Source organism: Dermacentor andersoni, chromosome 4 (genome assembly GCF_023375885.2).
Source record: "Dermacentor andersoni chromosome 4, qqDerAnde1_hic_scaffold, whole genome shotgun sequence".
Lineage (NCBI taxonomy): Eukaryota > Metazoa > Arthropoda > Arachnida > Ixodida > Ixodidae > Dermacentor > Dermacentor andersoni.
The window spans coordinates 163,946,889-163,962,110 of NC_092817.1; the positions used below are offsets into that span (position 1 = coordinate 163,946,889).

The 15,222-nt window shown below is 45.5% G+C and overlaps 1 protein-coding gene across 1 annotated transcript in view; it reads right to left on the reverse strand.

The window, feature by feature from the left end:
- Positions 1–13,136: 13,136 nt before the first annotated feature.
- LOC129386590 (uncharacterized) overlaps positions 13,137–15,222 on the reverse strand; it is a 30,947-nt gene continuing 28,861 nt past the window's right edge. The window contains exon 6 of the mRNA XM_055074670.2: positions 13,137–15,029. Within this exon, the coding sequence (XP_054930645.1) occupies positions 14,603–15,029 (427 nt within the window). The 3' untranslated portion in view covers positions 13,137–14,602. The remainder of the gene's footprint in view (positions 15,030–15,222) is intronic.

A 15,222-nucleotide genomic window follows, 5' to 3' on the forward strand; every position in this document is an offset into this window, starting at 1 on the left:
TACCTACTGACTGGCTGATGGCAAGGGTAAAACGAATTTTCAAATCGGGAATCGAGCTTTCCATTGGGAATTATTGCCCAATTTCTTTTACGTGCACAATATGCAAGGTCCTGGAACACATAATTGCTAAGGAGTTCAGTACATAGAAAATATTAATCTTTTCTATACTAAGCATGGCTTTCGAAGAAGTCTATCAACTGTGACCCAACTGTTTGAAGCTATGCAGAGCTTTGCTGAGGCAGTCAATTCGAAACCGCAAATTGACGCAATTTCCATTGATATGTCAAAGGCATTTGATAAGGTCTGTCATATGAAGTTTATCAGCAAGCTTTATGACTTCGGGGTCAATGGACAAATTATTAATTGGATTCAAGCGTACTTGTTAAATAGGCTGCAATTTGTTGAAATTAATGGTCAACACTCACAAAGTGTACCCGTTTCTTCTGGTGTACAGCAATGGTCTGTGTTGAGGCCAATATTATTCTTGATTTATATTAATGATGTAGCCGATCATATAGGTACTAGTGTTGAGGTTCATTTATTTTCGGACGATTGTATATTCCACTGCGCAGTGAAATGAATAGAGGAACATAAATTACTCAATAAATCCTTCGAAGTATTTCACAATTGGTGCTCCAAATGGAATATAGAAATTAATTTTGAAAAGACCGCGTGTATTACTGTCATGAACAAGAAAATGTCTCTGCGTTTTAATTACTTTGTAGGCAACAAACAAATAGCCCTCATTACAAAACTAAGGTATCTTGGTGCCACCATCTCAAATAACCAAAATTTGAAGAATCATGTAAATAACATAAATAACAAGCGTTTTCGATATCAAGAAACAATGACAGAAATGTTTTTAAACATAATCTTTACAGATGTAAGACTCAATCCGCATCAAGTGGTCAGTTGTGGATCAGCCGTCTTTAAAACATCGTTCACAAAGGTGAAGTAATTTGTTTTATTCAAGAAAGTAATAGCCCACGATTGATCTTCTCTCGTATATAACAGATTACACGAACAGCTTCATCAGGCCATAGAATGCTAACTTACCATAGAAGATGTATTCTAACCCTGTTTCAAAATGGAGACATAAATAGCCTCTTTCCATGTCAAGAAAACAAATATTGCTGCCCACATGGTGTTAAAAACTGACAATTTAGCAATTTGTTTATCAGGGCGAAGGTGTCTTATTATTGCTACATAGCCTGATCAGTTCCTGGAGCAGACTTGTCACGGGTTCTTTACCAAGTTCCACGCTAGGTAGGGCAGAAGTGTATATGATGCTATGCTAATGTATATTGAGGAGAATGCTTTATCTGAAGCTAAAGAATTTTGGCTCGTTTTTACTAAACAGGCATCCACAGGAGAAAAAATTATAGCGAGAATTTCAGCGAGGATCTCCCTAAAGGGGGCTATGTGCATATGGATCCCGAATACTATGTAGGCTGCGGGAAGTTCATTCATAAGGCTCCCAAACTATTTCGTGAAGTTGGTAGTAGAGAGGTATGCAAATGGAAGTGATTGTGAACAGCTTGTCGAGCAGCAGTCTTCGGACAACAACTGCTTCTAAGGTCGTTCGGACTTGTAATTGATGACAGGAAATCCCTTTATCTACTATTATAGGCACCACTCAACGAGGTGAGACCACCATCGTGGTTATTCTTAAAAATGATGTATTGTCTGAGATAATGTGTGCATAGATATTAAGTGTTCCATACATATTAATTAATATCCACAGATATTAACATGCATAGCTCTTAAGAATTGTTAAGTTATGGGGTTACACTTACCGAAGCCACGATTTGATTATGAGGCATGCCGTAGTGGATGACTCCAGAATAATTTGGTCTACCAGGGGCTCCTTGATGTGCACCTAAATCTAAGTGGAATGGTGTTTTGGCATTTCGGCGCCATTGAAATGCAGGCGCCGTTGTAGGAATTTAGTCGCGAGACATCGTACTTAGCAGCCGAACACCATCCACGGCGGGTCGCAGCAATATTGCACTAAGTTCCTAAATAGGCTCTTTGACATCGTCTAAATTGTGTAGAAGTCTCCTTACATTCCTCTACAATATTGGTGTGTACATACTGCAGAAGACAGTTGTGCTGAGTGTCTAATATAAGACAGCTAACTAAGCTTACAAAATCGGTTTCGTTTCATATGACGCAGGGTTACTGTGGGTTATACGGCTCTAAGTGAACCGGTAGTGCCGTTCGACCAGGAATCGTGTTCAGCGCCCTTCTTGCAAGCGGTGGTTTGGCAACGCCTCGCTTAGTGTGACAGTATCTGTAAATACCGCGAACCTAGAAGTTCATGAGCTCTTCTTGGATGGCGGAGCAACGCCGGCCGGAACCGCCGAAGGGGCTGGTTATCCAACATTGGCCACTGTCTTAGTGGGCGAGTCTGCCTACGGAGCATACCCTAAGGTACGCTTGAAGCGTATTTACGTGTCTTTGAAACCTCTTCGCGCGTCTTTGAAGAAGACGCTTTTTTTTTGCTCTACCAGTTATGATCTATTTTTCTCTTTTCTATGTGGGATAAAGTCGCGAGTGAGCGGCCTGGTCGCCATCTCAGTTCACTCAATGGCTGGGTCCATTTATGTAAAGAAATATTTCGAAATGTGGGCTCACCTCGCGATGTCTTTCGTAGTGCACAAGAGTTTCTCGATGCCAGCGCGGCTAGTACTGGGCCTGGCGTGATCGGCACTGGCGGAGGACACCGCCGGCGCGCAATTGGTGCTTCCGCTGTCAGTGGCATCTGCATTGCCCGAAAAAACAGGAGAGGTGTTCACTCGTCGCTCTGCAGAGGGAATTCAAGGAGCATGAAAAATAAATGCTGGCTTACAAATGGTTTTAGTTTGGCTTTAAGGGTAGGGAAGGCTGGGAGCTGTGTTGGCGTATCCAGCGCGGTTTTTCTTTACGAAATTCTAGAATTCCGTACTCAGTGCAAGCAAGAGATTCGCATTGACGTAACAGACAAGCACGGTGAAAATTATAGAATGTTAAATATTTTAAAAATAAATACGCTGTTTTAATACAGATATATAGAACACGACCATGCTCTAAGCGAAAGACGACACTATCTTTAAGTGCGCTACAATAGTCAAATCTATGTTTCCAATTTCCAGCAAGAGCCGAGTTCCAGGCTTCAGTAAGGTTGTAATGAAACATATAATAATATAAATAAGCAGGCTTTGGCACACAACAAACTTTCTTTTACCAAGAAGGACGCATTCTCCTTATTGTAAAGCTGATTTGTTGATAATGTGCAAAAGGAAAGTTCAGCGCGGCGGCTTCGGTCTAAGTACTTGGGAGCAGGGATATTGTTTTTCTCGGTCACGCTTCTACTAACATCTATGCAGCCTCCCGGTCACCCTTTTTCCTCGACTCAAACGAGGACTTTTAACAATGTTTTCTCTCGGTATATATCACCATGATTCATGTGCAGGCAGCAGGAACGATTGCTTAAGAGCCTTACTTGATTATTGCACAAGTAAGCTCATTGGAAACAAGTCGAAATGAACGTGCCGGGGGCCATATAAGTGTTCTACGAACATTAGGGAAGGTGCAATTGATCTTGCAGAAACGATAACGACGGCTGAATTTTCGGCATAAAGCTAGACACGTGCTCGAAGTATTAACCAAGAGCATATGCCTGGTCTTCTAGGCTCCCTCCTCGGTCATTAACCCGGGTCTACGGATGAGTTTCCTGCCCTCGTAAGCTTGTTAGCCCATACCATACTTGGATCTCTTGTATGCGAGGCCTTATGCCAGACAGAAACTGCCCGAGCGTGTTCTCAAGCTTGCCCTTGCGTCAGCCCACCTTCGTCTTCAAATTACCTTCTTCAATTCGATAAAATTTCACGTCTTTGGGTATCGATGAAGTGTGCCCCATGCTTTGATTTGCTTTTCTCGCGTCTCTTCGCCGTCCTAATTTCGTCACTCTTGCATGTATTTTATGGCGTCTGTAATAAAAGTGCTAAAGTGCGTTTTTGCATCGTCTATGTTAAGTTTGCTTATCTAATAACGAATTAGACAGGTTGAGTTTTTTTTAATTGCGACCAAGTAGCCGAAGTTAGCTTCAAAATAGGAAGATGACAGCCGTGTTGCTGCATTAAAGTAGGCGCTACTGTGAAGTGGCCATTGCCCAAAAAGATTTTATAAGATTACTTTCCAAGTAGGGAAGAAGCCCGGACGAGCCAAGTGCAATAATAATTGTGTGATACATTGCAATAGATGGCCTCCTCTTTATTAACCACTCACTGGATGTTACAAGAACCTGCTCCATGCGCTTGCCTTTAGCATCACACCGACAGTATCGCGACAAATTTTTGAGCGTTCAACTCACCAGGCATAAAATCTGGTTTCTGTTATTACTCAATTAGATTGAAGGTAAAGAGAAGAAATTGTAACCAATATATAAATTAGAATTACTCGAGGGACACTTTCTCGAGGGCCGTTTTAATTTGTGGTTTATAAGTGATAAACTTGTCTGCTCAATTGTTGCGCCACCACCCAATGGGGCAATGCGGTCGCTACAGTATCTTTAGAAGATGGTCGACCACTGGAGGAACTCTGATTGGTCAGAGTTTAAATGTCTTTCCTGGACTCATAAATACTTTAGGCTTAAGTTCAAATAGTAGTTTAGTAAGGTCACCAAGGTTTTAATGAGCCCTCTCGCATTTCAATACATTATGCGCAACGCCATGGTAGTACTAATAAAAGGAAAGTGTTCCAGGTGCTAGGGTAGAACTCAAGTTTGTGTTCCCTACCCTGTGTCTTCACCTTTGGAGATCAAGTGAACTATGCCTGGCACCAACAGCTCGAAAGTTGCGTCCCTTATCTTCTGGGTGGCGCTGAGTGCCCGTGCTTGCAGGATCTTCGTGCGTATTTATGGCGTCGCCTGGTGATGGGAGGCGATGTAGCCCGATGATCCTGGAGTCGCTGCTCTCCTCTCTCTCGTAGAATGGGCGAAGATGACTTAGCTATTGCCGCCGATGGCTAGCTGCGTAGTGGCAAGGAAAGTGACGTTGGCCTGTGTGAACCCCCCCCCCCCCCCCCTTCTGACGCTTCCCATCAGCAAAGAACGTGCAGTGAAAAATTTAGCTCCTTTGATGGGCTTACTGAAGCAAGATATTTTTGACATTTGGTGTGATGACCATTTTCTTTTTTCATTTTGCCCGTGATCCTTGTTATGCTACGTGGTCACCATCGCAGATCAGTTTTGCAATGGGGCGTGTCAGGACACTGGCCCGAGGGGTGGATTTGTACACCACGTTTTGCACAGGTCAGCTGGCCACTGCAGCAACATTTGTCCTCGCGCACTTTTTATGGATCAGTGTCGTATGCTGGTGATCAGAATACCTCCAAGTTTCACAAGACTAGTTAGCATCTTGTACTCTTTTTTATCACAAAACAATAACAGGAGGTCTCCGCTGACCATTTTTATCACCTTATATCCCGCACCTAGGCTGTCTGTCACAGAATTTCCAGCAACAAAGGGAGAATTTATTCTAGCTTGGCTTTCAGTGTCTGGGAACGCCTACTTCCTTTTAGTTTATGACGAATAACTTTATTGAATTGTTCTATACAGCAGCATTTTATGTTGCTTTCAAGTGACCTACCCAGTGAGGCCCAATTGAGAAGCAATGGTTATATCTCTTGGTATTTTGAATAGTTTTATTAGAAAACAATTATTTTTGATATCAACGCGTCTAAATAGCAAGATAACAATTCACATACCCAAGCAAAACCACGTTCATGCATTATCACGAGATCGAACATGCTTACCACATGTCCGTGCGTAGTGCAGAAAACTGTGCAAGGCCCACGTAACCGCCTTCTTTCCTTTCTTTTCTCCCCCCCCCCCCCCTATTGTCTCTTGTCACAATGCGCTAAAGTATTTTGCTATCGGTGCCAAATGAGACGTGAACAGCAGAGTGTGCTTCCGAAGCGTAACTCAATGCTTAGTGTGCACAAACTGCCAATAATCAGCATTGACAGATACATCTGGTTGGACCTCACCAGGCGATGATGCTCACCTTATATTGCAATATATTGTCTTCTGTTTTGTTCCCCTTTATTTCAAAGGGAGAAAAAATCGCAGACAACAGATGCGAATATATTGTGGTATAGGGCGAGCGCCGTCGCATAATACAGTAAAACCCGATGTGCGAGCCTGTCAATGGCGATAACTGTCTCACGGCGTGCACATTACTTTCAGTTACGTTTCAGTCACGTGATCCGCTGTTCGGGTTTTGTTTGGTACAGATAGTACATCGGTAAGTAAAGTAATGCGAGTCAACACAGATACAGTCCACCCGGATAAGAGGTTTTTACAGTGGAACTGTTACCGCCTCGCTCGTTTTCTGTTGACGTTCGCAGCTTCACCGAACAGGGGGAAAGGTTGCTGAAAGCGAATGAAAGCAGAGTATAAGAAAGAGCTTCGCGCAGTATAGAGACGCGGCGAGGGTGGGTGGAGTCTAGAGAGGGAGGAGGAGCTGCGCGCCGGGGACACAGGTGGCATGACGTCATTCCTCGCAGATTTAAAGAAAACAATAAAGAAACACCATGCGCTCGTTTGGTTCGACGCTGCGCCGTGCTGCCTCACGGGTTGCAGAATCAAGCGTCTTTCCTTTCATTAGATCACTATTATCATCGCTTCGGGGAATTTCAAAAAGGTACCAGGTAAACGGCGTCGGAGATAGCATGCATCAGAGCAAAGAGGCGGTGGTGCACTGTCTGGCAGACGACACCCACGCATATGGCGTCTCAGCAAATCTCTTCTGTTGTGGCAGGTGCCTGAAATGGCGCTCCGTCCCAATCGAAACCTCCCACAGAGGAAGACGACATCAATTTTTCTATAGCCCTAACTTCCCTCAGCTTCGCTGGTCTGTGAAGCTTGAGATAGCAGCCACACACAATTTTCGTTTACTGTGGACGAAAGTTCCACTAAGACGCGGTTTAATCGTCGATAGTCCCATGTTGAAGTGACGGTGAAAAACACAGTAGCAAGAACCACGAGTGACGAAACCAACTCTTTACTGAGCGAAACTATGCCCACGAAACAATTTGCACTCGGGCTTAATGATATGATTGAGCCCATGCCTCAAACGTTGGCAAATGAATGAGCGGCTCAAGCTAGTCGGTCATTTATAAATGTTTAGTCGAAGATTCCGGACTAGTCGCAAAGGCTCAAGCGCTTTACAGTATGTGGATATCTATTCTCGTCACGCATGTAATTTGATTACACAAGGTTCCGCTATAACATAGAGAGCAGACAAAATCAGTGAGGATGACCATGAAGATTCTGGTACATTCAAGGGCATCTTGCGCGGAGCAATAACGTATCACGTTTGAGCGGTGAGCCGCGTTCACCGCAAATAGATAAAACGAGCAGGAAGACTAAAAGAACATGTAGTAAAGAAAATTAAAGCAACGAAATCATAGTGGGTTAGCTACGGTAAAACCGCTTACTGGCGCAGAAGTTTGACTGCTTACGGGCATGTTACGTGCTTACGGGCCATGCGCATATTCGCTGAATTTTCGTGTAGAGTGTGATATAACGTAGCCATTCCCTCAGTCCACGTTCGCTTATGAGTGTGAAAACCGAATCATGGTCACCGGCCTGGTATTCGACGAAGCGTCGTCTAAGATTGTAGCGTTGTCTGGCCGTCCTTGACTGGTGCTTGATGGGTAGGCGGGCGAGTTGCCGTGATCCTGCTACAAAAGGATGATTCTGCGACGCAAGGGTGTCTAGCACCTCTTGTGTTCAACGTACAGGCGCCGACAAAAGTGGTATACTCCACGCAGATTGCTACTGCAGCGGCGTCGCTCGGCATTTTGGCGAGCTGAAGCGCGAAACATTGAAAGGAGTCAAGCGACATGCTTGCAGATAATAAAGGGCACCCATTGGCTGTCTCGATCCCAGATGCTGCCTGTAGATGGCATTGTGATGCAGTTTGCCGTTGCTCCGGCTCCCACTGCGTGGAGTATACCACTCTTGTCGGCGCCTGTACGTGCTCATTCCAGTCGTCCTTGTCAGGTGACCACCAGCTGCTCGGATTTGGGGTCCTTGCCATGTAGTCATAACTGTCATCGACTGTGCGTGTAATTGTTGATTCATGACGGAGTAGTTGGGTCCTCTGTCCACTAAAGCGGCCACTGCGTGGCGACAGCGTCGGTGTTGTTTGTTCATAGTCTGTTGGTTCATTTCGAGGTGTAAGATCATGGCTCCATGGCACTGTCCCGCTGTTCCGTGGCGTCGTCAGGTATCCTATTGGCAGTGTGGTTATTTCTTCGGAGCTTCGTCGAAATTGCAGCACGTCGTTTCTTCGTCGTGGAGGCTGATATTGCGTTGGTGGCGGAGGACTTTGGGTACTTCAATGAACAGAAACCGCACCTCCGTACGTTGCCGTGTTTAGTTTACCGGATAAGGACCTACATATGAGTCAGGTATTAGCACAGCGTACTCTGGGAGCTTCAGTGAAAGGCAATGCCGTGGCGACTGTGATCCGCACAGTCGGCGGGGTCTCCATTTAGTTGCAGCCAAACAGTCACAAACAATAATGCTGTGAACGCAAACAGTTGACGGCAAACGATAGTATCATCTCACTTTAAGGGTGTAAGCAATAGACGTGTCCGGCTTCTCAATGGCAGCAGAGCCAGCACTCGTTAGTTGAGGGCGCGAAGGGGGACGCAGACGCCTGAAGACCGTGAGGTAGGTCATCTCTCCAGGCTTTAGATGCAGCAATTTAGGGACTGGGAATGGCTGCTGTACGTCACCTTAGACGACGTCAGCAATTAAGGCTACATGAGGCTGCGTCGAAGAGAACATCTTAAGTAGTTCTTCGCGTGATACTGTTATGGAGGTCTTTCGGAGTTAGTCGCAGCCTATGGCGTTTGAATTTTTCACCTCGGCGAGAACACCAGGTGACGATGTTACTGAGTGCGCTTTTCCAACGTCTTTCCTATACCCGTGGCTTCCGTTACGAATATTGTAATCGTTTTGGCTGGTTCACGTATTCACCCTGTGTAAACCACTTGTTTCAAACCGCAGTGCGGAAGAACGCTTTCCTCTCGGACATGTGCGGGTCGACCTGGCTGAATTTCTGCCCTGAAGGACAGGGTGTTCTCATTCGGCGTTCCTATTCATCTTCGGCCCTCTCCTTGGACATGACGCTCTTGAATGTTTGCAGAAATACACTGTGAAACTGCAGCTCATCGCAGATTCAGTTTTCAAACATAGTGGTTCTCCAAAGTTTTCCGACCAGCTTTCAAGATCTCCAAACGGTGACCCGCTAATGATCGGTGGCTTGCTTGGCTTTGCAGCACACGTCACTGCGCGTGACACGGGCACTCTCACTGTGGCAGTTGTCGGGGCCATGATCGCTCTAGTCTTCTCGCGCAGAGGTCCGTACTGAGGCGGTAGGCGTAGCATGCGGCTAGCTCCCTCGTCCATGACGACGTTGGCAATATTAACGCGACAGCGTTAAGGAGCTCGTGTCGCAGAAAAGCCGGTGTCGTCGGCGTCGGGGTCGGCTGCGTTGACCGTGAGCGAGGAATCTCAAAAGGCAATTCATCAAAAGAAATTGACAGAGGCTTAGCTTGGCTAAGCCTAGTGGATTGCGAAAGCAATCTTCTGTTCAGGTTGTAAAGTTCCATACTGCTCATCGAACGTGTAGATGCAGTCTCGTCGCCATTTAAAGCATCCATAAGGCTTGGTGTCGAACGATCAGGTGTCGCCAAAGTCGCGTCAGCATTGAGAGCATGCATGATACTTGTAGATACACCCAGATCAAGAGATGTTGAACGCATTCGCCTGGCTGCATAATATGCACGCCGTTTAGCTAAACGTTGTTCCCGTTCTTCATCCGTTTCTTCCGCACACCGCCGTTTCTTAGCTATAGCACATCGTTGCAGCTTCACCTTATACACATCATCCGACATACCGTGGATGCTTAGCTGGGACGACTGCGACGAGCCGAGTTGGGGGGCCGCTTTTCCACAGCTGGCATGACGTCACGCAGAGCGAGCGCCTCCCCCACAGCAGCGGCGCTTGGACGATTCGCTGGGACGATCGCGACGAGCCGAGTTGGGGGGGCCGCTTTTCCACAGCTGGCATGACGTCACGTACAGCGAGCGCCCCTCGCGGCAGCGGCGCGCAGCTGCAGCATGGAGGATTCGCGGGGACGATCGCGACGAGCCGAGTTTGGGCCCCGCTTTTCCACAGCTGGTATGACGTCGCACGTAGGTCCGCTCAAGGTCAATGATGGATTCTCCGGGACGACGGCCAAGAGCGGAAACCTCGAGCAGTATTGCCCAGTTGACAATGACAACAGATGTTGTGTTTAGTACTACAGAAATTTCTGTTGTACAACAGGACTTTTCTGTAGTAACTACATATTCCTGTTGGAGCGACAGACTTTTCTGGTATGCAACAGACATTTCTTGATGTGACTACAGAAGTACACTCTGTCGTATGTCTGTTGTTACAACAGAAAGTTGAAGCTCTACAACAGATTTTTGTAGTACTACAGAAAAAATTGTCATCATTACAGGCACCCTGTTGTCCCAACAGAACTGTTCCTGAAGTAACCCGACAAACTTCTTTAGTGCTACAGAGAGCTGTTGAAATACTACAGAAACCTATTGTGGTAACAGGCCCCCAATTGTCACAACAGAAGTGTTCCTGAAGTAATGCGACCAACTTCTGTTGTACTACAGAAAAATGTTGTTGTACGACAGAAACCTATCATTGCAATAGGCCCCCCATTGTCATAACAGAAGTGTTCCTGAAGTAATGCGACAAACTACTGTTTTACTACAGAGAACTGTTCTACGACGGACACCTATCGTCACATGTACCCAATGATGACAACAGATGTGCACTGAAATTGTGCGGTGTGACAAGCTTCTGTAGTGCCCAGTTGAAAAAGACAACAGGAATTCCTGTCGCCACTACAGAAATTTCTGTTTTCCGACAGAAGTTCGTGACATTTCTCAATTGAGAGACATTTCTGACGTTACGACAGAAATTCTAATGTCGCAACAGAAGCATTCTGTCGCGAAGGCCAAGGGTTCTGAAGTCGCAACAGAAACGTTCTGTCGCGACAACAAGAGTTCTGAAGTCGGAAGAACAGCTTTATATCGTGACAGTGACTCCGACGTTACGACAGCAATTCTGACGTCGCAACAGAAAGATTCGGACGCGACGGCCAAGATTTCGGAATTCGCAACAGAAGCGCTTTCCGTCGCGGCCCTTTAAACTTGTATGTCAGTTTCGCATCGGTGGTGTACACTATACTTTTCTCTAGCGCGGTATTCAATCGCGCTTCTCTGAAGCCGGCAATGCTGATAGCACCGACACCGGTATTAAAGTCGACGTGGCCAATAGTTATAATTCTGCCCTGACGACGCGGCACCAGCAACGCCCTACCGGCCTCCTCAAAATCGGCCGCTGATCAAAATGATACCATCTGCCGGAGTGGCTGCTTATCCGTTTTGTTTTATTTGGTAAGATGTGGCACACAGTCCTGTTGACTTACATTTGGTGTTACACTGACACATTAGTTAATTTCCCAGAAATATTTCACAAGCTTATGCGAACGGAAAAGAAGTTTTGGGTTGTTCCACAAAGTTGGGTGAAACGGTGTCTCGCTCAGGTCTATTTAATCTGGTACAGCGCGGCCGTGAGAAGCCAGTATGTTGTCAGAATAAAGACTCATCCAGGAGTGTTTATGTAGCTCTTTTGCACTGAATACACGAATTATATGCGCGCTCAAAAGTGTAAAGAGCGACATACAACTGTCAAAATTAGCAGTAACAACCCTAACAGTGTCCCTGGTGACTGTTGTCTACTTCTGAATTTCTTATTCACTATGGATATTGTACAGCAAAATAGATGTTTTCGCACTCCACGATGTACCTGTCGATGGTAACAACACCATTGCTCTTCTAGAGATGCGGCAGTTGACGCGGTGGAGTGAAAGCGCATCTTGGCTTTTAAAATACAAATGTAAAAAGCCACGCAGACATCGAGTTTCACTGTTAACATAGCCAAAATGTACTCTGGCAGACATGTGCGGTGTGGTGCAGTGGTAAGATGGTGGGCTCGGGATCCTCATGTCTTTCGATTCCCGGGTGGACAGATTTTTCTTTTTGCTTTTATATAATGTTTTCTTTTTGTACCAATAAATTTACATATCCTTTAAGAGTTCTCTGTCAATTTTTAATTAAATATTGATCAGGAACTACAGACGACAGAACTACAGGCAACGGAACTACAGAACCAACGTCCCAAAATACGACAGACTGTGAAAATTTCCTGTTGTGTTTTTCAAGTGGGTGCATTCGCAATAAAAAAACAACTTGCAAAATGGGCTGGGTGGGAACCGAAACAGGGTCTCCGCTGTGCGAGACGGAGACGCTACCACTCAGCCACAAGTTCTCTTTTTTCTTTCTTTCATGGTATTTATTACAGTAGCAACAACCCGATATTCACCAGTTGTGCATAGTCAGAGAATGGAGAGCACAATGATAGTCACTCAGAGAAAAGGCATCGTTCATAGTGTAAGTGGAAATGTGGTTTCACTTTAGAAGCCACGAGTTCGATGGTTCAAAACGAAACAAAAGCGCCTCTAGTGAATGCGGTGTTGCCTTAGAAACGCGCCGTAGAACGTTATACTGCGGTGTATATCGGTAATTATGAGCATGTAAATTACAGAAGTCGCAGTTAAACGACTAGCGAAGTACGTTACCACCACATTTCTTCTACGCTTGGCGCACACGCAGAGCCATCTTGCGGCAAACACAGAAGACCCCATCCTGGCAATGTACGGCGCAGCCCCGACAGGTGGCGTGCCACTCGCCCGTTTCTCCCCTTCGTCTCGTTTGAGCGCATTGGGGCAGTGCGGGGATCGGTGCGAGGATGCCTCAATACCCCTGCGTTTAATAATGGGCGGTGCGAACGGGGTGCGATAACGCTATCGCGTTCCGCTTTTGAACGCGAAGCTTAAGCGTCCTCCAATATTTTTTATGGCTGATAGGGTAAGCTCCTCTACGAGATGTCGCGTTGTAGATACGATGAGTCGCGTTGTAGATACGATGAATAACGCAGTAACAAGAACCATCACTCACGAAATATTCTTTATTGGGCGAACCAGAACCCACAAAACAAGTTACATTCGGGTAGAAAGATAGTGCCAGGCACATGATTGGGTTGTCGAACAAGTGATTTACGATTAACGAGCGTCGGCTGTTCACACATCATTCGTAGAAGATTCCAGCGGAATCGCTGGTGCTCGCGTGCCTTCCAGAATGCACAAATGTATTCGCGTTGCGCGTGCAATTTGGTGAAAAAAGTTGAACAATACAGAAAAACAAGACAGAATTTTGGAGCTAGCTCTGATGCATGCAGGCGCGTCATGCAATGAGAAGTGCATCCGGTGAAACGCGCTCACAGCAAAAAGACATATGAACTATGCGTGTCAATAGTACTACTAAAACTGTATCTCGCTCTCGGGGACACGTTTGTCACATCAGGCTAAAAATTCTATATATTCTAAATAAGAAACTGCACATTAAGACTGACAGACGTTCCACGTTAATACAACAACTAAAATATTCGTTTTGGGAGAACATATATAGTGACGCTACATACGATTTCAGTCTAGTTCAGTCTCGGTTTTCTCATTGACATGATAAAGAAGAAAAATCTTCGCTATGAAAACAAGAGCCAAAAACTGAACCGAAACGTTACGTGCATTGAACAATTTGTAAGAGAAATAAATGTCCCCATGTTTATGTCTACATATCTTAAAATCTGTCTCTGTAAGGCAGCAAGGCCTAGGGACCTCAATTATTGGCAGATATATTTTTTTTTCAGTTGACAAGAAAACAGTGCCTTCTTTTGAAATGTTTTCTAATGAGAGGTGTTCTCTTCTATTCACAATGCAGAATAATTAAAAGGATGGTAAGGTAATGCTTGTTTACTAGTACACTGTCAGACCATTTGCACAGAACTAAACCAGGTGTCAAGGATTCTGTTCGAACGTTTCAACCTTAGAGTGACACAAAACCCTAACTTGCTGCCCATTAGGCTTTGTCTACAAATGAGTTCGCTAAAGCTACGTTGGCGAACAACATAGTTGTGCAAACAAGAGCCAGGACGTGCAGTATACTTCGACATTTACATATCCCAAATTCTGCTTGAGACGGCGTTTGTTCTCGTAATTTCAAAAAATCAAGCGGCATCCTTTGCGTCTTGCATTCCACTCAGCAGTCTTAAACGTCTAAAGAAGCCCACCTCTCCACACGATGCGTCCGATAAGTTTATCACCCCTGCAGGAGAATGTCAGCGGTGATGTTTCCCTCCACGGCATCATGGTCACGTTGATATGCAAAACCCATGGGCGATTTACTTCACTTGCGCACTAGTCACACTGTTACGACTGCCCACCCGTATGCGTCACGGGTTGTGCAATAGGTTCAAATGCACCTCTAAACGAATCTCGATAGAATTAGCACCCAGTATTCTGGCAGCGATGTACGTCGAAGTTTTCTTTCTTTGTGGACCGAATCCGCACTGCTTGCACTCCTACGGCTTTTCGTCCTCATGAAATCGTTCGCGGTGCCTTTGGAGATGCCAGTTTCGCTTAAAGGACAGATTACATATGTCGCAAATGAAAGGTCTGTCCTTACTATGTGATTTGAGATGACTCTCAAGTTCCGCTTTGCTTTTGAATGGTTTAGTACATATATAGCAGAGATGGGGTTTCACGCCTGCGTGAATCCGTTGATGATTATAGAGAGACTGCCTATGCGCGAATGATTTATCACAACTTTCGCACTTGTAGGGTTTCTCGCGTGCATGCGTGCGGCAATGTGCAGCTAGATTGCGAGCCTCTCTTGTCAGTTTGCCACATATTTCGCATTTGTGTGTCGACTTCTTGGCAGACGATTGATCACTTGCTTCGACACCGCAGGAGTCTTGCTGTTCCATTCCTCCAGTTCCAGTAGCATTCCTGCAAGGATACGGGCAAATTAGCTCAACAGGGCTGACTCTTGTTATCGGACGACAAAAACACATTTTGACCAAGTGAGTATTTGCCAAAAAAAAAAAATGCGCGTTAATGGCAAGGCAACCCGCTCAATTTTAGCGCTAAGTTGCTGCATTGATATTTAGGGCTAGATTTGGGCTCTAGATTGCCAGAAATT